General features: G+C 36.5%; 1 protein-coding gene across 1 annotated transcript in view; it reads left to right on the forward strand.

Annotated features, from left to right (window-relative positions):
- Positions 1–25,393, forward strand: part of LOC122815360 (solute carrier organic anion transporter family member 1C1-like) — a 536,466-nt gene that overhangs the window by 227,230 nt on the left and 283,843 nt on the right. Inside the window, exons 6-7 of the mRNA XM_044087815.1 lie at positions 7,002–7,154; positions 17,438–17,536. Coding sequence (XP_043943750.1) covers positions 7,002–7,154; positions 17,438–17,536 — 252 coding nt within the window. The remainder of the gene's footprint in view (positions 1–7,001; positions 7,155–17,437; positions 17,537–25,393) is intronic.

Below are 25,393 nucleotides of genomic sequence, written 5' to 3' on the forward strand. Positions count from 1 at the left end.
ATGTAAAGTAGCATAAAATAAGATGGGAGATGAGCAGTTCAGATTCATTTCAGGCTACAGCCTGAAATCACAACTGACCCAATGTTTGGAGTGTGACAGATACTTGAGAAGAAACTAGAAATAAGGAAAGAGTCCAACTGAGCATTACTAGACTTGGAAAAAGTATATGACAAGGTCTTAAGAAAGCTTATTAGGGCAGTCCTAAGGTAGTTCATAGTCCCAGAAAGACTGGTAGAATTAGTGCAAGGTATGTAGAAGGACCCTATCACCCAAGTACAAATAGGGTTCAATCTCACAGAGGGGTGCTTAGTAGGAGTGGGTGTACATCAGGGTTCAGCTCTGAGCCCACTGTTGTTCATACTGGTGATAATCTACAATAGCAAACTAGTCAGAGGGGACAGATCAACAGAGTTGCTGTATACAGATGATGTGATATTACTGGGAGACTCAACCAGAATTTCAAAGGATAGGTGAATGGAATGCAAATCTGAAGGCATATAGGATGAAACTGAGTACAGATATGTCAGCTGTAATGGCAAGAAAGTGGGGAAATCAGAAGCTGAGAATTGAGATAGAAGAGAAAATAGTGGAAGAGGTCAACAGCTTTAAGTACCTGGGTGAGGTGGTTGAGGAGAAGGGAACTCTGAATGAGGAGGTCAAAGCGACAAGCAGAGGGGTGCAGCCAATTGGCACAGAGTGTCATGTGTAGTGTATGACTGAAGGATTCCAAAGAAGCTGAAAAGTAATGTGTATAAAACACTGGTAAGACCAGTACTACTGTATGGTATAGAAACCTGGGCAGTAAAGGCAGTTGAAGAAGATAGAGGTGATGGAGCTGAAGTGCCTGAGATGTTAAACTGAGCAGCACTCCTGAGTGAGCCATTCCTCAGGTGGGATGTTAAATTGAACAGCATTCCTGAGTGTGCCATTCCTCAGGTGAGATGTTAAATTGAGCAGCACTCCTGAGTGTGCCATTCTTCAGGTGAGATATTAAACTGAGGTCCCATCTGCTTGAGTTGGTGGTAGTTCAGGTGGATGTAATGGATCCCATGATACTTACTGAATAAAGAGTAGAGAAAGTTTCCCAGTGCCCTTGGCAAATTTCCCCAAGAAGTATATATACCACCTCAGGTCTCTCCTGAAAAGGGATTACTAGCCTAATGGGACTTTCTCGGTCAGCAAAGGATAAGTAAATAAATAAACAACTGCATTTCTACAAGGGGATGTTGTAGAACATTTAATACAAATTTGGTTAAAGTGATGCTGAAAGAGTTATGCAGAATTAGTATTTAGCAGGCAATTAATTGTGGAAACCTCCTGACACCTAAAGTAAAGGAAAACATAATGAGATTTATTAGTGTTTACATTCTCTTTTTCCTAGCATAGCTCACCGACGAGGTACTAAAATACTGCATATGGAGTAAGCAGCTGAGAGTCACCAAGGGGTCGTGTTAAAAAATTTACACCACCTCTTTAGGTGTCTGTCCATTTGGCACACTTGAGTGAAACACATAGACCATGGCTGCTGAATATCAGTATGTCATCATGTGACTGCAACATAAGATACGAGTCATAGAACTGACAGAGAAGGAATAACTGGGGTTTAATTGGTCTGTTAGAATAGAGAGACAGTACCAACATTTTTTAATTATGGAAAATGTTCTGTTAAAAGCTGCCATCTACAAAAAATAACAACAACTGACAGAATCTGCATATCACTTCAGCCAACAACATCTGACAATTAACAACTGAGATCCATTCTGATAAAAAACTGTTAGCTACACAGAATGGCAATGGATACTAGGTAAATGAGTTCGAAGAGATGATGAGAAAGTGTGCCTTTTCCAAGATTTTTTCCTTTAAAAGCAACAAAGAGTAGGGGAACAAAAAACACGTGGGAATTTTCTTTAATGTGGTTATATTTTAATTTTAAATAATTTTAATAAAATTAAGATTGATTTATACCCTGGTAATTGTAATAACAAAGCTGTCACTTATTTAGCCAAGTGTAGTGTGTGTCCAGGTTTTTGCATGAGAAAAATGAAAGGTTGTTCAGGAAAATAATTTATGAACATGTTTACAATATTGACAGAGTGAATACCAGCAATGCCCCATATAAATACTCATTAGAATGTTTGAAACTTTTTAGGTTTTACGTTTGGTATAATAGAACATACTCAACAAGACCATAGAAGGTCTTGTTGGGAGAAGTGCTTTGGCAATTGTGTTTGGATGTCACTAACCCCCTTCCCCGGTTGAGTGACTTTGTCTCAATAGTTTCTGTTTTGAAATTGAAGGCAGCAAAATTATATTTCTGGATACTTTTTAAAGTAACTATTTTTTCATCAACATTATAACATAGCTTGTATGGGCTTTTTGTTTTTTTAGAATCTTTTTCACATTCTCATAGCCACCACGTGTGCTTTAGAAAATTCAAGTTTTTCTTTAATATGTGCTTGATTTACACACATGCACACACACACACACACACACACACACATATATATATATATGTGTGTGTGTGTGTGTGTGTGTGTGTGTGTGTGTGTGTGTGTGTGTGTGTATACATATCTATATCTACAAATATATAGATATATATATATATATATATATATACATATAAAATATTCTTTCCTGGGTTTTCATCATACAATATTTTTAGTGATAATATTAATTTAATTGTGAATTTGTACAATTAAATAATTATTTATGGTCTGAGGTTTCTGTTATGAAATTACTGTCTTTGATGGTAGATTTTTTACAAGGAATGAAAATTAGTTCAATCAAATGTAAAGGTTTCTTTGACGTTTTTTACTGGTAAGGCTGAGTTGCCTGTTTTTAAATATGGATGGGGGGGGTTATATAATTTTATCTCTGATGAAGTCCTGGTTATTTTGTATGGATGAAAGGCTTAGCTTCTGTATTTTTGGTTACATTAAAGTGGTTTCTGTATTATTTGTATCTCTCTGGCTTTGTCTTTCATCCACATCACACTACATTTGGCTTGCATGGTATGCAATACCTTTGTTTGGTTCTTGTTTTTTTTTTTTTTTTTTTGATTGGAGTCAATTGATGAAGATGTATCCAGAAGAATTGCAGTCAATATATGTTAAGCATGATTTAGCTGAAGTCCTTTGCGAAATTCGGATTGTTAAAGGAGACCTTACCCTCCTAGTTTCTATGGTATCACAAATGGTGCTGCAGGAGGTGGTTAATCCAGTCATTTCTACACAGACTGATTTTCTTTTCCTTCTTGTGATGACTGGGAAATGCTACATTGTAACTAACAAGCATTACATTTTTCTGCCCATTTTTTGTTGTGAGTTCTGCTTCCAACAAAAAAGGTCTAAAACAGTGAATACTGAGCTGTGGGAGAGTGAAAAGTTTATCATAACATTTTTTCCCTGTTGGAGTCTGGTGTATGCAATTGCAGCTTGAAATTTTCAAGAGAAAAGAGAACATGTTTTTAAGAATCAAATAAATATTCCCTATGAGAAAACTGATATGCAATTACAGAATTGGTTGCTCCAAGGAAGGCACTATTACCCCCCGATCCTTATGAATTTTTACAAAATCAGCATCCAGTCATACCCTTCATTTTTGGGATTCCCAATGTACACAAGAATGTAATGCACCCCCTCCATCCATATAGACCTTTTGTGGCAGCTTACATCTCCAAAATCTACCAATATACAATATTCATTGACAGTTTAGTGAGTTATATTTTGAGATTAATATTCATATGCTCAAAGATTCATGATATTTTTTTGAAGAATTAATAATGATTTATGCACAAAAAAATTATTAATTATTATAGTTGATTTTTCTTGTATACCCCAAATCCTAGGGATGGAATATTGGAATATTTCCGTGAAGCTTTATTTGGCTGTAGTTTTCTTTGAGGTTTGGAATTCAGTCTTATTGTGGAATTTAGGTTGATGGTTTTGGAGAATAATTTTATCTTTTTTCAAGGAGAATTTTATAGGCAGCTCAAGGCAGTGCCTCCCTGTTTGCTACTTTAGTTATATGGACTTGGGAAAAGTAATTTACTCTACATACTATGATCATTGTCCATTATATATAACTACTGTTTGTATATAAATGTAAATAGAAATGTAGCTACTCTGTATTTAATTGGAACTTAGTATAATGCAGTGTAAGCAAATAGAGCTTTTCTTCCCGTGCGTCTACTGAAAATGGATATTATTCAGTCGGACTTTCCTGGTAAACAAAGACAAATAAATAAAAAAAATAAAGCTTTGAACTTAAGCATATAGGAGATAGAGCCATGTTCATTTATGCATTCATTCCACCTGTCAGAAAGTCATTTTAATTATCACAATTAATTGACAAACAAATATCATCGTGGTCTAAAGAGGTAATTACTTCCATATACTCAGCATTAATCTTCAACTAATTATCAAATACTACACCCTTTTTGGATGTATTTCACTAAACATATCAAACAATTTGGAATACCTCAAAGGTTTCTAACCAAAAATATCACATACCCGAAGTCTCCAAGCTACCTAGCGAAGATGGAAGCTTTTTCCCTCTATTCCGTGCCCTGTAGGTTTTTGAGGGGAGAGCTCTGCCTCGCATAGCACTCATTAGAGACCCAGTTGTCTGTCTTGAACCTCACGTATCTTCTCATGTCTTATATCTTCAACAATACTAGAACCAGAACCTAAATATTAACCAACAGATAGATAATCACAGTGGAGGGACAGTAGGAGCAAAGGGTCTTATAAAAATGAGTCTACAACCATATTTAGATATGTTACCAATACATGTAACTCCATATGAACTGCAGAAGGAGTCATTACTGGGCACAATGTGGGTGCTGCGAAGAGCACTACTGGCTGACATCAAAGAGTGAAACAATTTTAATTTCATGAACTTTAATCATACTTTGACTTAGGAATGGGGCCCATTCCCATCATGGTATTAAAACCCAAAAGATTTAGAAAAATTAAAAAAGAGGGACAGGCTTATAACCCAGTTTTTCTCAAACTTCTGGAATAAACTTTCAATGCACTATCTTCATTTAAGAATAGCCTTTAAGGTTGTATGGGTAGCCACAAATTTACTCTGGAATTGACTTATATGGCCCTCTTGGAGAAAGGAGGTGTAGTGTGAGGGATGATTTTAGCAAGGTGTGAATATTCATAGGACATAATAGCCTTGGACTATCTGTGAAATCTATGAAAATTCTGAAAAATAGAAAACTATATGCCTATGGGTTTACTAAGCCCTCAAACAAAATATCTTGGGAATGTATTTATCAAACAGATTATGCTATAGTTGAATCAGCATAATACAAGCACAAACCAACATGGATTTGGGATGGGTAATGGTTCAGCATCAACACAGCCATCTCAAAAGTAACATAGGCCTTTACTAATTGGATCTGGTATGAATAGCCGAAAGAACGTTGTGCCAAAAGGAAATCAGAATGGACTAATTCTCCGAATGCCCTTTAAGCCGAAAATACATTTTGCCAAACATTATTTAGCCAAAGACCACATTGCTGAAAATGTGGTGGCCAGCGTTACTACATGCAGTCTTGACACGTAAATTATTAAAGAAAATTACTGCAGACTACTCCACAAACATGTACAAACATGAACACAGAACACAACAGTGCACTTTCAAAAATAGTACTTTCCATCTTCAGGTACGAAACATAAATATCCTTAACTCCATTTCACAAACCTAATGGTGTTAGCACTGCTATGTGTAAACAAAATCCTCTGTAACGCTATCAGCAATGCATAGCAATACTTCAACTTGTTCCAAAAGTAGTGCACCATCAACAAAAGTACTGTATTGTAGCAGATATACTGAAACATGCTCATATCTGTAATAATGTCGCAATTGCTCTGATATATTCAAAGTTAGAATACTCCCTTCTGTTGTCAAATATACATTGGAACGGTTGCCTCTTAGGGTTAGGGTTAGGGTTATTGCTGCTAACAATGTAGGTATACATAGCGCTAGTGCAGGAACTCATTTTCAGACGCTTGTCGGCTAAATAATATTCAGCAAAGTGTATTTTCGGCTTAAAGGGCATTCGGAGAATTAGTCCATTCTGATTTCCCTTTCGGCAAAACATTCTTTCGGCTATTCATACCAGATCCTTACTAATTATCTTTTTAAGGGTGGTCTGCCTGAGCTATATATCTTGCTTGTGATAAGACTGCTCACTCTTTTTTTTATCACTGTTTACTGCTAAAGAACTTTTCGTCATCAGTACAGTCTTATCAAATTAACATAGACCTTTACCAATTATTTCAATAAAGGTGGTCTATCTGAGCTATATTTCTAGCCTATGCAAAGACCATCCACTCTTTTTTATCATTGTTTATTGCTAAAATAGCCTCCAGGATCATGGTTGGTCCACATTCTTCTGTTTGGTTTCAGACTACCTTAGAACTGCTCTAAAGTGGCGCTCCCTATGTTTTTCAATGAATTCATATATTCTACAAGGGTCTTCTGATCTTTTCATTTTACCAACAGAATGTAGATGCACCCCGTTGAAGCTGTGCCATAAAGGCAAGGGTAAATAGAGCACTTATGATGAAGTGAGGAACACAAATGGGGCTAGAACCAAGGCTATTCCTTTAAGGTCCACTAGGAGCAAGCATATACCCTGGTTAACAAATAAAAATTAAAAAAAAAAAAAGTTTAAAAATCAGAGAAGGATTTTGAAGGTATTTGTTGTGTATTGACAAAATAAAACTGGTTGAAGTTTACAAAAAGAAAATATGAGGAAATGCTTTTGTTCTTTAATAGTATGCTCCATTATATGTGACAGGCTTCAACAGTGCAGCACTCATTTATCAAAGCAGATGCATGCAGTTACTGCAGATTGTCATTAAAAACTACATATATTTTTCATTTTCTACTGAGTTACAGAAAAAACTGCACTGATAAAGCTAGTAAATATTTCCACAAAAAGCTTGATGGCTTACATCTGTGTTGTGCCTGATCATCTGCAGGGTGTGAAAGTGACAGACACGCAGGATCTCGTCTTTGGATTGTTGTTCTCATTGGAAACATTATACGAGGCATGGGAGAAACCCCTATAATACCCCTGGGAGTGTCTTACATTGATGATTTTGCTAAAGAAGAAAACTCTGGATTTTACTTTGGTAAGTTTTCTTTATCGACTGTAATTTTTACATGTGTCGTAAGGTACTGAAGAGTAGTAATAAAGTGCACAGTATATGCAGAAAACAGGAAAATTTATGGCACTAGGAGGGTGGCTTGCCATTTTTCCTAGATTTTTATGCCAATATGCTTCTGCTTTTTGATTTCTTGATTAATTGTTTTTAAATTTCTTTACTGCTTTAGATAGCTCATTAGATTAATACACGTTGATCTGATAATTTTATTTAGATGGATTTTATAGTTTTATGTTTTACTGAAGGTCTGTTTGACTGAAGTGCCAGGAGATGAATAAAACTTTTCACTGCCACTTGTATTTATTTATTTATTTCAACAATGTAGTTTGGTCTGGATACTTTCTGCTCTGATGCCTTACAACAAAGTTCTGGAAAAAAAAAAATTCACAGAGCATTATGACTAAAGGAGGAGGAAGTATTAACCTAGAAACATTTATAGGTTCATAGGTTGGTACTGGGCTGTCTGCTCGAAGGCATATATTAGCCCAGCCACGTTGTGCGGTATTCACCGCCCCTTTAGTAGTTCTCTAGACCCTTGTACTAGCAGCTAGTACCCTTGGCCCCTATCTAGTAGTGCTGTTGGTGTGATCCCCGGTGTGAACTTTCTGTTACCTATCTACTCATCAAGGTTCCTTTTGAAGAGTGATATTGAGGGGCTCTGTCTTATGTAGATCGAGACCCTGTTCCATAGTAAGGGAAGTCTCTGCGAAGGGAATCTATCCCTCCAGCATGTTCTATTTTAGATGCACAGTTGCCTAATGTCTGCAGGCTATTGTTGATGAGGATGGATCTCCTCATCCCAGATCATATTTTTATTTCGGTCACAGACGGAATATAGCTAAAGGTTCTTGATATTCAGAAACACCTAACTGATGGAACGGAAGCATACACAGAGGCATGTTACATCTGACATTTTATTTGTAAAACCTGCAATCATTCAGGTGTAACATTTTTTTATTTATTTTTTTATTTTTATTTTTAGGCTGCTAGGACCCCATGGTACTGTCCCTGCATCCACACCGGGTCTACTATATTTGTTTGAGGGAAACTCCACTCTATGGACCACAACTATCCTTAAGGATTCCCATCAAATGCCCTCTCACCCAAGACAAGCATGCCCATCCTTCCCTGACACTCTATCAGTCACATGTTGTGTGCTGACTATTTCACTGGAAGTGACTTTGAAATCACCTGGTCAGCTGGGTAGTAGTTAGGGGTTTATCCCTATACACCATTGGAGCGGCTCCCATGTATAACATTTCTTAACAAAGAAAGTCAGCTACTGAAGGCTGGGAGTTGTATCTTTTCAACCAAGTATTATAAGTGAGGATTTTCCTTTGAATGAAGACATCAGTCAAATGGAGGTGGCCCAGACCTGCAAGCATAGTCCAGAAGGTTACAGGGTTAACTCACTGGATTTATTGTCTTGTAAATGGGAGAGGCTAGGGCTGGTAGCCAATCGGTGTGTGTAGGTGTGTAAGAGTGGACTGAAGCCTTTATTCAAATTCATAAAGAAAGGTGAACCCAGCCTTCGCACTCCCATTAGAATATGAGCGAGATCATAAAACACCAGTCAGAACTGTTATAAGTTCATTAACAGTTTAATTACCTTTTGAGCATTCAGTCACTAACATGCATTGAGTAAAAACAGGAGTGTCCACAAACTAAAGTAATTAATTCACATTTAAATGTTTAAATTCACATGTTTAAAGTGTCATCTGGGTGCCTAAGTAAGTTAAATAAACTAAAATGTTTGGCGCTTTTGAATTTCTTCATCAGGGATACAACCATACTCTATTGGGAGCTGCAGTGGAGCTCAAGAGGATGAGCAGTGGTGCCTTTAACAAATTTCTAATAAGTTTTTAACAAAAAATTAATAATTGTAGAGAATCATGGTAATGAATTTAATTTATTTTCTTTTCAGTAGACTGGAATAGAGCAGTGGAAGGGGCCGAAGTCAGAGGCAAAAGACCTCATAGACAATGGCCCTGTTAACTAGGAAATTGGCGATTCATAGTGGGGAAATGTGGAAATCTGGATTAATCCATCTCCCAACCTAAAAAAATCTACATATATCTAAGCAGAGGGAAGGAGTGGTTTTAACTAATAAGTAAGCAAATTATTTCATAACTGGAGCACTTAAAATATTAATAGTATACATCAAAAACGATTAAGTAACTAACTAGAAAAAAAATGGGTGTTCAGAGTTGGATGGGCCAGTCACATGGATAGTTGGTGTTCAAAGTGGGGGTGAAGAAGGGATAATGTCTCCATGCATAAGCAGTGATATACCTTTAGTTAGAAAGGATCAAACTATGCACTTTGCTGGAATAAATAGAGAAGCTGCTGAGCACTTATAGCTGTTCTTAGGATCGATCATGTCCTAAGTGGCTTTGTGGGGGGGCGAAGATGGAAGGCTATGAATATACAATAATGCAGGGCAATCACGGAAGCAGCATTTCTGTGTGGAGCAGCTAAGGTAAGTGCTAGATAACCAGAAGAAGCAGAACATGTATGATCACCACTGAGAATGAGGAACGACAAGGTAGCTTGAAACTATAAAACCAGACAGGAATCAACTAGAGTAGAATTACAATTCCCAGTTATATAAAAAAAAAAGAAAAAAAATGGGCGTAACCAGTTGGTGGGAATGTCTCAGGGATCATGAGTGGCAACCTAACTCTAGGGCCCAATATGCCATTTCAGAGAATATTTCCTTTTCTCTGAGGTATGGCAATCTTGGTGGTATATATAAGTTCACTGTGGAATTTTGAAACTTCACAATCCTGACATTCTAAATATAAATGCTCAGAACATCAAGATTGTGAAATCTTGAAATAATAAAAAACATAAATAAGCAAAATCAAGAATACATCAAAAAAGATGATTTTGCAGGGGGGTAAGCCCCCCTGCATCCACCCACGTGGGGGGCTGCACCCTTCCCCTGCAACTTAAATATACTAACACTGAGATAGCACTACAGTGAAGATAATGGTAATGTTACCATTCCACACTGTACGGCAATCTCCTCTTACAAGTTTCGAGATTTCACAATTCTGAGGATATATATATATATATATATATATATATATATATATATATATGGATCTACCTGAAAACATTGACACGCGAAAACACCAACAACGAGAACACTGACACCACAAAACCGACAGTTAAAAAACATGGCAGTTTACATGCCCGACAAGCCACAATCCCGACAGTCAACAAAACAAAACAAATCCCTTTCCCAAAAAACACAAATACAACACAAGCACACCAAAACCCTTACAAACCTACACTAAACCTTACATACACAACTATCTATGCACTAACCTTAACCCAAACCCTAACCCTAAGGTCCGTCACTATCGCACAATTACCTTACCCGCACCCTAACCTTAAAGTCCGTCACTATCACATACTTACACAGTTGCGCTCATTTCACATGTCAGTGTTTTTAGTGTCGGGATTTTGAACTGTCGATAATTTCTGTTGTCAGTATTCCGTTGTCAGTGTTGGGTGTTCCTGATATGTATATATGTACACATAGACATACACTTGGGCATAGGTGTCTATGCATCTACAACTTTCCTGTCTCTAATAGAAACATAGGTACTTGGCAAAGAGAATATTTACAGTTCCCCATCCACTGTTCCAAGTTTCACTTGAATAAGTGCATGGATTAACTCTGCTTCACATGGATGTGAAGCATGTTCCAGAGAAGTGGGAGCCTCTGAGACATACCTGTCCATCCAGCATATCCTATTTATTTTGCAGGCAAGGTTTAGGTCCCTGGATTGGGTGTTCCTGATGCTATTTATTGTATGGATGTGCAGCAGGTGCATTAGAGCTAATTGGAGGATGCTTTGTAGACCAGGCATATGTCTCAGCAGCTTGTAGGAGACAGAATATAAGGACAAGGCTTTGAGGTGGTCTGCATAAGATTTGTTTTCCACATGATGTATTCTTTTTGGGAGTAATCTCTGAGGATGCTCCAGCTGGAGCATATTCCTGGCTGGGTACATATTGAAGGGGGCATTGTACTCAATGATTGGTCTTATGAGAGCAGAGCATAATAGAATGATGACATGTTTGGGTCCAGATGCCCATACCCCTTCTTAAAAGTTGTGCAACACAGAATGATTCCTTACTACAATACACACATGATGGTCAAATGCAAAATTATTATCCACATGCATTCCCAAATCCCTGACTATAGACTGTACATTTAGAGGTGTATTGTCAATGTAGAAGTTTTCTGGGCTGGACATCTTTCTGAAAAATACTATGATGCAGTTTTTAGTATTGAGTTTTAGACCATGACTCTGGCACCAATTATTAGTCTGTGTAAGTCCTTCTTGGAAGATACTTGTGTCTTGGGGGATTAAATGATTACACCCAATTTGCAAACATCATGAACTTGGTCAGCCAGAGGCTCTTGACATTAGCTTTGACCTCAGAGAAGTAAATTCTAATCAGGAACAGATGCAAAACTGAGACCTGAGATAACTGACTAGCAACCAGCCTATTTGTGGTAGTAGACCCTCCTGCTCTCACGTCACTGGTCCTATCTGTAAGCCGACTGAATATCCAATGGATGATGTTGGGATTTATACTTAGTTTAGTGAGCTTTTCTATAATGCCTGAGTGGGGTATTGTGTTAAATGCATTGGCCAGGTCAATGTAGGTAGTATGCACCATTTTACCCTTTACCATTGCTTTGGCGACCTTCTCAAAGAAGTCCACCAGAATGAGTAGGCAAGACCTGCTCTTGGCAAACCTGAACTAATTTGTAGGTTACTTATATCATTGTTTAATTTATTCATGATTATTCTCTTCATAATTTTGCATATCAGGCTAGTCAGGTTTAAGGTTTAAAAATTCCCTGGGTCCTTGGATGGCTTGCCAATTTTGGAAAACAAACCATTTTCACCAGTAGCATAGCAAGAGTGGGGCAAAGGGAAAAACTACCACATGCACAAAGTGTTAGGGGGCATAATCGAGAGATCCTGCATTTTAGTATTTTTTTCTGTACCAAAATGCCAGCACAGAAAATAACTACAGTTCCATTTATTTATTTATTTTTTTATTTTGCTCTTCAATTGAAGAGCTGAGGGGAGTGTGTGTGTGTGTGTGTGTGTGTGTGTGTGTGTGTGTGTGTGTGTGTGTGTGTGTGTGTGTGTGTGTGTGTGAAGGAACCAACTGTCTTTCTAAAATAAAAGCCTCATTTTTCTTTTTTTTGGCTCTTCAGTTGAAGAGTGGATCCAGAGGGTATCATGAATTTGTAGGAAGCTGATTGACAACGACCTATCAGCTTTTTATAAAGCCAAAGTTTATTTATTAGAAGGGCATAAGGAGCAGGAAGATTTGTAGGAAGCTAATGGGAAAGGACCTATCCAATCAACTTTCGATAAAGCCAAAGTAATTTTTTATTTGAAGAGAGGAGGAGGGCCGTGAATTTGTAGGAAGCTGATTGTAATGGATCAATCAGCTTTCTACAAAGCTGAAGTCCTTATTTATTTATTTATTAAGTTTTGCTGTTCAGTTGGGAAAGGGGGTGGGATGGACCTCTGGGGCTGGCACTGGGTAATAAATGAGCCAGCTATGGTTCTGTTTTTTTGAGTAATTTGTTTACAGTTGTGATCATTTGTTTTAGATTTTTTTATTTTAGACAATAGTAATTGCCAATGAACTTTTCACTGTATCTTTCGCATGTGTACACACACATGCACACACACACACATGTTTGAGCCTGACCTTCGGCTAATGGACATAAAGAAAGCTATGGTGAAATGCAGAAGTCCAGGAAGTCATGAAAGAAAGCAGAAGTGCAGGAAAAAGTGGGAGTAAGAAAAAAAAAAAGGACCAGGCTTAAAAGGAATACTGGTTGGCAAGCAAAGAACAAGGCATAAGAGGCACTCTATCAGCATCTGGAAAGTAGTTTAGTAGATGTCACAAAGAAACTCTATCAGGTTACAAGGAAAAGAAAGAAAGGTAAAGATGATAGACATCCTTCATAAGGGATGCTATCAATAAACTGCCCACCAGTCCACAGGAACTCAAAGGCCGATGGAAGGAATACTTCTAGTAGCTTCTGAATCAAGAAGAACAATCGCAGAAGCTTTACTGCCCCATACACAGTCTGTGATGAAAGAAGAAGAGGAGCCCACCCTAGAAGAACTAAGAATAGCAGAAAGGAAAATGAAGTCAGGGAAAGCATCAGGCTCAGATGAGATCACAGCAGATGGGATCAAGATGTTGGATGATGAGAGAGGGGAAAAATGGCTCCTCAGGAAACTCATAGTAGTATGGAGAGGAACTATATCCCAGATGACTGGGGAATAACAATACTTGTGCCAGCACACAAGAACAAGAAGGATATTCACAACTGTAGACAGTATACAGGTATCAAACTCCTGTCACAATACATGAAAATTCCTGAGAGGATGGTTAATAAAAAGAATACGCAGATTAGTAAAAAGTAAGATGGGAGATGAGTAGTTCGGATTCAGATCAGAATGCAATACAACCAATCCAATGTTTGCAGTGAGAAAGATAGTTGAGGAGAAGCAAGAGATAAGGGCATTCATAGGCTTGGAGAAAGCATATGACAAGGTCACAAGAAGCTGATTGGGGCAGTCCTGCAGTGGTTTAAAGTCCCAGAAACATTGGTAGGATTAGTGATGGCTATGTACAAGGATCAAGTATGAACATTGTTCGGTCTCACAGAAGGGTTCCCAGCAGGAGTGAGTATGCATCAAAGTTCAGCTCTGAACCCACAGATGTTCATATTGGTGATGGACTACATTAGCAAACAGGTCAGAGGGGACAGATCAGCAAAGCTGCTGTATACAGACAATGTGGCATTACAGGCAGACTTTGAGCAAGAACTTCAGGAAAGGATAGGGGAATGGATTGCAAAACTGAGGGCACATAAGAAGAAACTGAGTACAGATAAGATAGTTATTATGGCAGTAAATGGAGGAAATTAGAAGAAGCTGAAACTTGAGATAGAAGAAAAAATAGTGGAATAGGTTAACACATTCAATTATCTCTGAGGGATGGTTGAGGACAGGAGATGTCTGAATATGGAGGTCAAAGCTAGAATCAGAGAGGTGGCAGTTAACTGGTAGAGAGTGTCAGGGTGGTGTATGACAAAAGAATCCCAAAGAAGCTGAAAAGTAAGGTGTACAAAGCAGTGGTACAACTAGTACTACTGTATGACAGAAACCTGGGCAGTAAAGGCAGAACAGTTGAGGAAGCTAGAGGTGATGGAGATGAAGTGCCTCTGACAGGTGCTAGGATGTACACTATGGAACAGACGAAGAAATGAGGACTTCAGAGTAGAAGCCAAAGTAACTTCAATTGTAGAGAAAGTCAAGGAGAATAAATAATGGTTTGAGCATGCATGCAGGGAAACAGAAGACAATCTGGTGAAGAAGATTTGGGACACGAAGGAAGAGGGCAGGAGGAAATGAGAGCATCCAGCAAAGAGATGGATGGATTGTGTGAGAGCAGACTACACCAGTGAGGTATAACTGTTGAAAAAAGTAGTAGAATGGAACTTGAATCTATAGCAATGGTGACAATACCCCAGCCCCATGTAGAAAATGGGAAACAGGTGGTTGATAATAATGATGATGATGAATATGATGATGATGATGATGATGATGATTGAGGATGATGATGATGATGATGATGAATATGATGATGATGATGATGATCACCCATTCGTGGTATTGTTGGAAGTTATGACCTTTGTATTCCACCACTGAGATAGCATGTAACTTTTTACTCCTTATATAATGTGACCTAAATGGTGTAGTAACCTGTGAAGCAGCAATGGGTGCACTCATCTGTTTAAGATGTTGACTATGTACAGAATGCTTTAGTAGCAGCCTATAAAAATAGGATGTTCTTTTTCACTATTTCAGAACCCTACTGTTCAGACAGTTTTATCTGATTTACTAGTATACTGGGAGTTATGCATCATTCATACACCCATTGCTATAAACTGGCTTCATGCAGGTCACAGTACATAGCTGCAGTCTGTTTTGCAACTGATATAATTTATCCAGCAATGGAAAGAAGGCTTTTTACAGATCTTAAAACAACTTTTGAATGCATAGGCAGATGATTGGTTTTGGTACAAATGCTTTAATGTTGATTCAAAACTATTTAAAAGCAAATTTGTCATTCAATCTAAAAATAGCACTTGTCTAATTTAGGTACTGTAACCTCAGACATTCCCCAAGGGTCAGTGCTAGGGTCAATCCTAATTTCCTTATATATCATTTCTATTACTATCCCTGCCCTAGACATTACACACTTTGTGGATGACACCTTAATTATGAGATTAGGCTATACTTTAAGCAATACAGAACACCTCAAAACAAATCTCTATCCCCTATGGATCAACTTGGAGATGTAACTCTCCATGTACTCCACAAAAGCAATCTGTACAGTTTTTGGATCTAATAAGAATTTTAAGTCAAATGATATTATTACAATTCTTAACCCATTGTTAAACAAACTCCAAAAAGAGGCTAGATATTATGTCTTGGATAGACTCAGTGTTTCATTTAATGAACATACAGCACACATTATAGATAAGGTAACTATATGACTAAAAGTCTGTTGTGCAGAAAAAAATCATCTTGCATCTGAATCAATGAGACTTATAGATAGGAATGCCTTATTATCCAAACAGTTGTATACTCTACCAACAATTGTTCTTAATTCTAACCTGTATATCCAGTTCATTCAACCTACTACAAAGAGGATTTGTGGATATATATCTCTTGCTGCACAGTGTGAACATTCACTGTCTAACGCTATACAAGTCGGAGAGTTCCCTGTTCCTGCTCTTGCAACACTCCTATTATCAACTCTTACATTCGGCTTCCTATATAATAGATTAGGAACATTTGAACGAGGAAGCCATCACCTTATAACTTGTGTAGCAGCATAAAAGAATATTTGGCTGTACATATGCTTCAGTTTATACAGAACATGGGAAGAAAATTTCAGGATGACTGTATAGGCTGAAATCATCTTCTTGTAGATATTAAAAATGAGAAAAAAATGTGTTTTTTTTTTTTAGGTAAACTAATACAACACCTTAAAACAAATCTCTATTCCCTATGGATGAACATGGAAATGTAACTTTCAAGAGGCATATTTCTTCACCTACAACAAAAGCATGGATTCTAAACATAGCTGTATACCACCATATTTACCTCACTATTACTTCTGTGGGCAGTTAATATAAAATCACATAAATACGTTTGGCAAATAAATACATGATCATCAAGGTGTAATGAACTTATTTGTCTTATTATACAGGAATCTACTAGATACTTCTTACATGTTAATTATAGTTTTATTCGGCTTCTCTGATTTTAAATCAGGTTCTACATATACCTATACAGCACTACAACAGAATGTTTCAGTTTGTAGCTAAGACTCAAAGGAATCATACAGATCAGACTTAAGGCCATTTGTGCCCCACCAATAATCGTTCTCAGATTTGACTAATCTTTAAAGGAGGGCAAGGCCAATAAGTCCCAGAGTCCATTTTAGAGTACTCATCCAATTATCTATGCTATATTTGAAGAAAAACAGAGAATTATAAAATAATATTTTCACTCCTGCTGTCTTTAACCAAATTTACCCCTTACTATAAGGTACTTTTTTTATTTGCTCTAGTAATTTCTCTGCCCAAGCTTGTGTTATTCATACTCTTTTCTGAACAAGATACTGAATTATAAATATCATTCTTCCTATAACTGAATATGTTGGAGCTGCAAGCGTTATCTCCAAATTAAATCAATTATGTCTGTGAATATTGTAATAATTGTACAAACTGAAATTTATGCACCTGCCAATTTTAATAATCTTTAATACATGCTATGCAAGACTCTACAAATGCTTTGAAAGATTGTTAATTTTCTGTTGCTTCTTTATTTGCACAGTCTAAAAACCTCTAAACATTATTCTTAAGTATGATATTATAAACTATTTCCAGTTATAGTACTGTTATTCATTGCATTGACAGATGGACTGGCCATGACTGCAAAAGCTCCTTGGGCCAGCCCATTGTCCTGGTTAGTAAATCAAATAAATAAATAATTATCTTGTATACAAATAATTTTCAAAATACCACATTAAACTCAGACTGATATTCCAAACAAGCTGTTAAAAAAGATTATGATAACTGTATTGACCGATTATTTTTCTCTTCAATTTAGGTGTTGTGCATACAATTGCTCTTATAGGTCCTCTTGTTGGCTACTCTCTTGGGTCCTTGTGTGCCAGACTATATGTTGACATTGGTTTTGTGGATCTGAGTAAGTAAAGCATAAAATCAAGTTGTTAAGAGTGCATGCTTATGAGGCTTGGAGAGAGAGAAGAATAAACTGCACATAAAATTATACATACATGTTGCCTAGAATAATATCATAGACAGTACATTGTTTATTTATTTACTTGTGTATTTCAGATACAGATTGTTATATGAATGTCCTTTCCCCTATTTTTTTTCTTTCTTCATAACTACCTCCTACTCTAAACACATGCACACACAGACACACACACACACACACACACACACACACACACACACACACACACACACACACACACACACACACACACACACACAAACTCATGATAAGCAGAACTGAAATTGCCAGGTATTAGGACAGCTCTCCATCTAAAACCTTCCAAGGGTGCTAACAATACCCCTATTCCTTATTGTACACCTACTTCCTCTCCATCCCTAAACCTAAAAATCGTCACATTAACATAATTAAACAAAACTAACTTGCAAAAATAAGGGGGATGATATGAAGGTTGTTTCCTGTAGAATTACATCTACTGATAGATTTAACACTATAGTAAATAGGCGAGTACCTATAATTTTCATATCTGTGATGTCATATATCTCAAGCTGCAGGAACTAGCAGGACAGATTAATCAGTTTAAAAAAGTGTTGGCTGCCCTGAAGAAGAACTGCCATTGACCAATAAGAAGGCTAAAAATGCCATAATGTTTAGCAAGCAAAAGCTATATAAGGGAATTAAAACAGATTTTACAGATGATAATGGGAAAAGCTAAGTATTCTGAAACTAGGTAGCCAGCCACAAGAAAAAAAGTTCAGGTAGTCCTTCTTGTGAAAATTATCATAGTCAGAAAAAGGAGTGTTACATAGGTATTAATAATATATTTAGGCCATATAGCCCTCTTACTAGAAATAGGCCGTAGCAAATGAGTTTTCTTATTAATGCTATGAGCTAAAGTGTCTAACCAGTAATGTCGTTGTCTGTAATAAAATGTTAAATGCTAAAGGAAAGAGGAATGGAATGGCTATAGAAAGGCCAATAACTATGAAAACAGATTAGGAGATAAGGCATGATGTAACTGAAAAGAGGCTTTTAGGTAAAAAGAAGTCATAACTAAATATTTCTACATTTATTTCAACATCTTTAAGTTACGATAGCAACAGTAGTTCATAACTAAGAATATAATTTCTTAGAGGGAGAAGAGAAGAGAAAAAAAGTATATTCCAGGAGCTAACAAGCATGACAGCTGTAAGTAAGGGGAATATATGAACTAAAAGAGAGTAAACAAAGACAGATAAACTAAAGAAGTCTCAGAAGATCTACTGCAAGCTGATGAAGTCCAATCTCCTGACAAGATTGGTGTCACACTGGTCCATTCTTGGCCCTCTTCTCTTTAATATATTCAATAACAATTTGCACAAATCCTCTCAGCAAGTTTCCCTCATACAATACACTGATAATTCTACCCTTATATGCATTTCCGACAACTTAATACAGCTGCAGGGAATTACTCCAGAAGCCTTTATCTCTGTTAAACATTGGCTACAGGATAATCATCTACTACTAAATAGCAAAAAAAAAAAAAAAAAAAAAAAACCTAAATTGCTTCCCTTTTTTCCAAAATCCCATTTCCGTGAAAAAAAAAATCACTTTCAGATTTCTTCCTTAAATAATGCCATGACTGAAATTACCCCACATACAAAACTACTTGACATGACAATTGATAAAAATCTTAAATTAGACTTACATATCCACAACAGCTTCAAGAAAACCCTCCAAAAACTAGACATCCTACATAGATTAAAGAAATTCATTACAGACTCTGCCAAAATAATACTAGCTAGCATGTATCTCTTACCCTATCACTTATATAACAAACCTTAAAGGACCCAAACTGTTTAGCACTATAAACACTTGACTGGCTCAAGCTTCCTCTCCACCTATCTTAAACTCATCTCACCTTAACCCATAAAATCATTCATACTCCATCTGCCTACTCAGCAATTAGACCTCTACTTCAATACTATCTTCCAAAATGTTCCTTTTGGTCATATAATGCACAACTGCTTACCATCTACAAATCACAAAGGGCTGTTGGGGTCAGTCACCATTCCAATAGTAAGCTAGAACTTGGAATAAAATTCCTATATGAATCTGGTCTATCAAACACCTTAATTTTTTAAAACCATTACTTGAAGACTTCCTCTCTGCCTCCTGGCTTTGTCCCTCCTCCTCATCTGAGACGTAGCTCTCTAACTCCCTACATCACCTTTCTTGTACCTCCCTTTAAAACACTAAATCATTTAACCTACTAATACCTCACTTTATTGTACTTCTTAAACTACTATATCTACTTCTAATTAGCACAAGCAAATTACTATTTCATCACCAATTCTCTAACACTCAGACTTGCTTATCTCCCCTAATACCTCATCTACTGTATTTCTTAAATTACTTCCCACCCCACACACTGCTCCTCTCTCTGTAAAGTCTCCAGTACAAGCCTTGTAAATTTAATGTTTGTGGATACCAATACACATTGTATTATACTGACTATTATGCTATGCATTCACTGAAATTGCATTATAAAATGTGTTATTGTGAATATACTGATTGTACTGAATATGATAACATGGAGCTTTTCTCCCTGAGCCTCTGCTGAAAAAGGGCACCTCTGTCCTGTCAGATTTTCCCAGTAAAAATGTTAATAAATAAATAAATAAATAAATAAATAAAATACTAGACTTCAATCTTGTTGAACAATGTAGTCACTGACATTATGTGTGAAATAAGCTATTTTCATTGGGGAGCAACGATCCATGTATTTCCTCCATATGGGTGCTTTAGCTGTACTTCCTCTTAGTTGTATTTACTAACTTCACAATCATATTATTATGGGGGGAAGAGAAAATACCCATAAAAGTGGTAAAATGGCTCTCACAATGGTGGCCTCAGAAGAAATGTCAAATTAACCTGAAAGATGTAATTTTAAGGAGTCATGACCAGGAAAATAGTATTCCTAAGACCACCATTCAGAGAATGTACATCTTTAAAATTCAAAAATACAGGGGTGAAGATGTCAAAGGATATACTATAACTGACAATTATTTTTGACAGGTGCTGTCTGCTTGAGGCTGAAGCCTGAATATGTTAAAATGAAAAATTAAGAATCAATCATCTGGGAAGAAAAATGAAGTATGGCTTATATTTTAAAATCTTGAAAGGAAACAGCATTTTCCATCTAAAAGAGAGAGAGAGATGAATCACAGCTAAGGAATATGAGGTTGTGTTGACATTATGCCCAGTCCCAGTCCAAGTGGGCAACACAGACGTGGGGTGGTATAAAGTCCATTGAGTTCAGCTACGGGAAAAGGGAGCTAGACCTGTAAGAACATGGAAAATAGAGGTGAAGCTATGAAAAACACTGGAAACACTGGAAACAAAAGGGGAGTGTTCCCTGAAATAAAGATGTAAGATGGAATATGTAAATAGGCAAGGCAAGGCAAGGAAATACCGACTGATGCTGCTAGGTGGAAAACCAGGCAAGTGTGTGAATTGAGAGTCAACCTTTAAAGAAGAGGAAGAAACAAGGGGAATTATTCTCAGTTGTTACAATGCTTGTGCAAGTATTAAGTATTGCCTGCTTGTCACCAGTGATAAAGTCTGGACTCACTCTGGCCTATTGGCTTCAGTCTAGAAACATATTAGATATTAGGGACCAGACCCTGGTATGTTTAACAGAAGATCCTTTCTTATATAACATTACGAAATTGAGAGGAAAGGGGAAAGTGGAAAATGTGAACTGTCTTTTAAAGGAGAAAGCTAATTTTCCAAATGAGTATCATCAAGATATAAATAGGTAATCACTCCCTTATGCTCAGAATTGATGAGGCCAATTAACCGAGTACAACACCCCTTTGAGATGTAACCCAATAAATATATCAAACAATTAGAAATGCCACAAAGATTCTTAGCCAAAAATATCACAAGCTTTAAATTCCTGATCTACTAAAAGAAGCTTTATCCCTTTATTTAGTCACTTAGAGACTTTCAAGGGGCAATCTCTGTCTTCCTTCCTACATTGTTGGTGACTGATTTTCTTTCTCTGCAGGTGTAATATCTACATCAATATTAGAACCAGGGACCTACATTTTCACTAACAGGTAAATAAAACATGATGGAGAGGCAGGATTATAACACAGCACCTCCAAACCTCTGGAATAACATTTTCTCCTGCATGTTAAGCAGTGCAACTCATTATTATCTTTTAAACATAAATGACTGGATAGATATCCACAAATTTACTCCAGGACTGAACAATACGGCTCTTCTGGAGAAAGGAATTGTTACTTGAGGGAGGATAGTGGCAAGACAAGAAAGGTCATAAGACTCAGTGGCCTTGGAATATCTATGAATCTATAATCTATTAATCTAAACAATAAACAAGCCATACTGTAAAAACTAGAGGTTGTCTTTTGGTAAAATTACAAAGAAATGTATTCTCAAGAAGAAAAGGAAATGTAAACACAAAGAATATTAAGAAGGAACTGCATAGGAGGTAGATCATTCCACAGACAGAAAATGATGACTATAAAGAACAAGCCCTTTATCTCTACAAATTCATATTCAAAAATATGTTGCTGCAAGGAAAAAACTAGCAAGTATTAGAGCTCTGCTGTCTATTTTTATTCTCTATCTCAAATCTCAATGTGGCACTGTCTGTACTGCAACATAAGACATCTACAATGGTCGCATGCTTGGTAATGTTTTGTATTTTTTTACATAGCAGCACACAGTTTCTACAACATCAGGTTATTTGATGCTCTTATGCCTTTGTTCTCCAAGCTATATCCCAGTTGCTAGCTCATTTACTAAGTTTTTTTTACATTACACACATACCAAAGCTGTTGGTTTAAACTTTATGACTAAATTATACTCAATATTAAGTACATCTGAGGCAGTCTGTAGCTTTCACTTTGACTTAGGTTTGTTACTGCAGCTTCAGGTTATCAAATTGTTTGTTCTGCCTTTAGTGCAGTTCAGTTTAGATGTTTCTGTAGTTGTCCTACTCTGAATGTCTCTGCTGTTTTCTAAATTAGTCCTCTCTCTCTTTCTGTCTCTCTGTCTTTCTATCTCGCTCTCACTCTCTGTCGTAGAAGTTTAATGTGAATGCCTGCCTCACAAACTCTATAGCCCTTTGTAGGTCTATTACAACAGTATGCCTTTCCTGAATCAGCTCAGTATGAGAAATAAGGGTTAAAAGAAATTGTTTTGATTTGCTGTTTGTTCCTCCATTATGTTAGATGCTATTTTCAGCATCCAGATTTTTATATTTAGTTCAAGAAGAGCGTTATATTGTTTGCTAACCTTACAATGCAACTTTCTCTTTTCTTTCTGCAGCATACTAACAAGGCATTCATTCTTTTTTGCACTTTGGTTTCACCTATTGGATGAGCTGACTATGTGCATATAAGCAACTGTAGCTACATCTCTGTTTACATGTAGCTTTTCTGGGTCCCTAACATGTAAGTGCCAACAGTTTACTAATATTTACACTTTCAGATTTCTTTTGCCAAATAAGCTGGACCGCATCATTGTTGTGAAAAAGAGTTGTATATCATTCTCAGTCTCTTGGAGTTGTGCCTTTAGTAATTGATTATCAGCTTGCACATTCTGATACTTTACTTTTAGATGAAGTATTATGATGATTAACTGTTTGCAACTCCTGCCATAATTCTTCCTTTCTAACCTGTAAACACACCATGTCAGCTTCAGTCTGAAACTTTACTTCCTTTTTTCTCTTTCTTTTAACTTGAAATGCCATACCACTTTGCTCTTGTGTTAGTTTATGCTCTCTCTCTAATTTCTTTAATGTGGTATTTTTCCTTTTTACTTGTGATATCATTTGGTTTAGCGCTTTTAGGTTTTCCATTATGTTAAATTGTTCCACATTGTGCAGAAATTTCAGAGAGTCTCATGAACAAGTCAACCATTTATTTTATGTTCATATCTCTGCTTTTTGATGGCCATTCAAGACTTTTTAAAAGTCTGTCATTTTGTTTTCATTTTCAGAGACAATCACAATTTTGCTATTGATTCTCCAGAGACAGTACCATCTGACTGACATGGCATTTTTATATTCTCAGTTAATGCCCTCACTTTGTCTATCAGAGCTGTAAAACCTTGGCTGAGTATCTTATTCACTTTTTCTTGCTGCTACTTGCCCCTTTGTTACACAGTAAGATTTCGTAAAAGTCCTCAATAACTATTTCTACAAGTTCCCATTTTTAACAGTCTCATTTGAAACTCAAATTCTGCTCAGTAGCACCATTTTTTCTAGCTTCATTAGAACCTTTAGAGTCAAAGTCATTACTCTCAAATAAGGTTTCATTTTATATAGCCATAACACTAGAATGCAAAGTGTCCATTTGCTCTGGCCTATCAGAAACATTTTGTGGCAGATAAGCCTTATTCTGTGGCACAGCAGCACTGTTTTTGACCAGACTTAGTTTGGAAACACCATTTTCTTGTGTGGACCAATGTTTCTCTAGCTCAGCAGATCTTAAAGTCTGTTCACCTTCTATTATAGCACTGTGTTTATTACTGTATTTATTACTTCTTTTGCCTCTTATCTTTTTAGTATGGACAATTTCTAACCTCACAATTAGTTTCAGTTTTCTGTCTTTCAGTATACAGCAATAAATCCCTTCTCATGATCACAGGGTTTAACATTTACAGATAGTGCCTTACACAAACTTTAGTTTCACAAAATGCTACCCGTAGTTTTGGCAAAACAAATTTTGCACAGTTTTTTTTTCAAGTTTCAAGCATAATGGCAAATTAGAAAACTTTTTCCAAGCAAACCTTTAACTATTATAATCATTCACTTTTTTCAGAACACGTCTTTATATATGAACAGTCATTTTTTTCTTGAGAGTATAAATTTTGTTTAGTATTAACAATTTAGTACTCAGGAAGTCTTGCTTTTCGTTAATGTGTATTGTATATTTTGCCATAGCTGTCACTACTATTCTTTAAGGAGTATCAGGTTCAGGAAACAACTGGTAAGATTCTGTGCTATATAAGTTTCCACCATTTTAAGCACTTTCTCTGCTTTACACATTTCTTTCCTTTGCTTTCACTTCACAACAGGCTTGGCTTAATCATACAAATATTTTAGCTGAACACAATTTCTACTACCGCTATATTTCAGAAGTAAGACAATTTTGTTCAGAACAATTTACAATTTTCCAAACAAATGATAGTCTTCATTTATATTAAACACAGAGCAGTTCACAAAAGCAAGAAATAATTAAACATTATTTTTACTGTTGGAACATACCAAATTCTAAGTTTGCAGCTTATTAAGATTACCACTCTGCAAACTATACACCTAATGCCTTTATACTGCAATTTGTTTTTAAATGTTTCAACTGAAAACATTTCCATTGGCATGTGTTTCTTTTCCAACACATGAGTTATTTAAATGTCATAACACTTCCCCTTAGAAGTTACTTGTTAGTATACCATCACACTATTTTTTGGCTCCCTTTTGAGATATCATTACTCATAACATCAAGTGCTGACAGGCTGAAAGAAAGATACAAAATCCAGGAGAAAATGAATCTTGAACACCACTGCTTTCAAAATTTCTTTTTTTGTAGGGAAAAAGCCCTCCTGCATCCCTTAATATGAATGGGCAAGCTCCACCACAGCTCAAATTTATATATACCAACTCCAAGATCACCATGCCTTCAAGAAAAGGGAATGTTCTGAAAAACAGCCATGTTGGACTTGGTATACAAGTCCTTTTTTGATCACTTGGTCTCCACTTTGGGACTTGCTCTAGCACACATTTCAAAT

This window comes from Protopterus annectens, chromosome 11.part0 (assembly GCF_019279795.1).
Source record: "Protopterus annectens isolate FY-2018-M chromosome 11.part0, PAN1.0, whole genome shotgun sequence".
Classification (NCBI taxonomy): Eukaryota; Metazoa; Chordata; order Ceratodontiformes; family Protopteridae; genus Protopterus; species Protopterus annectens.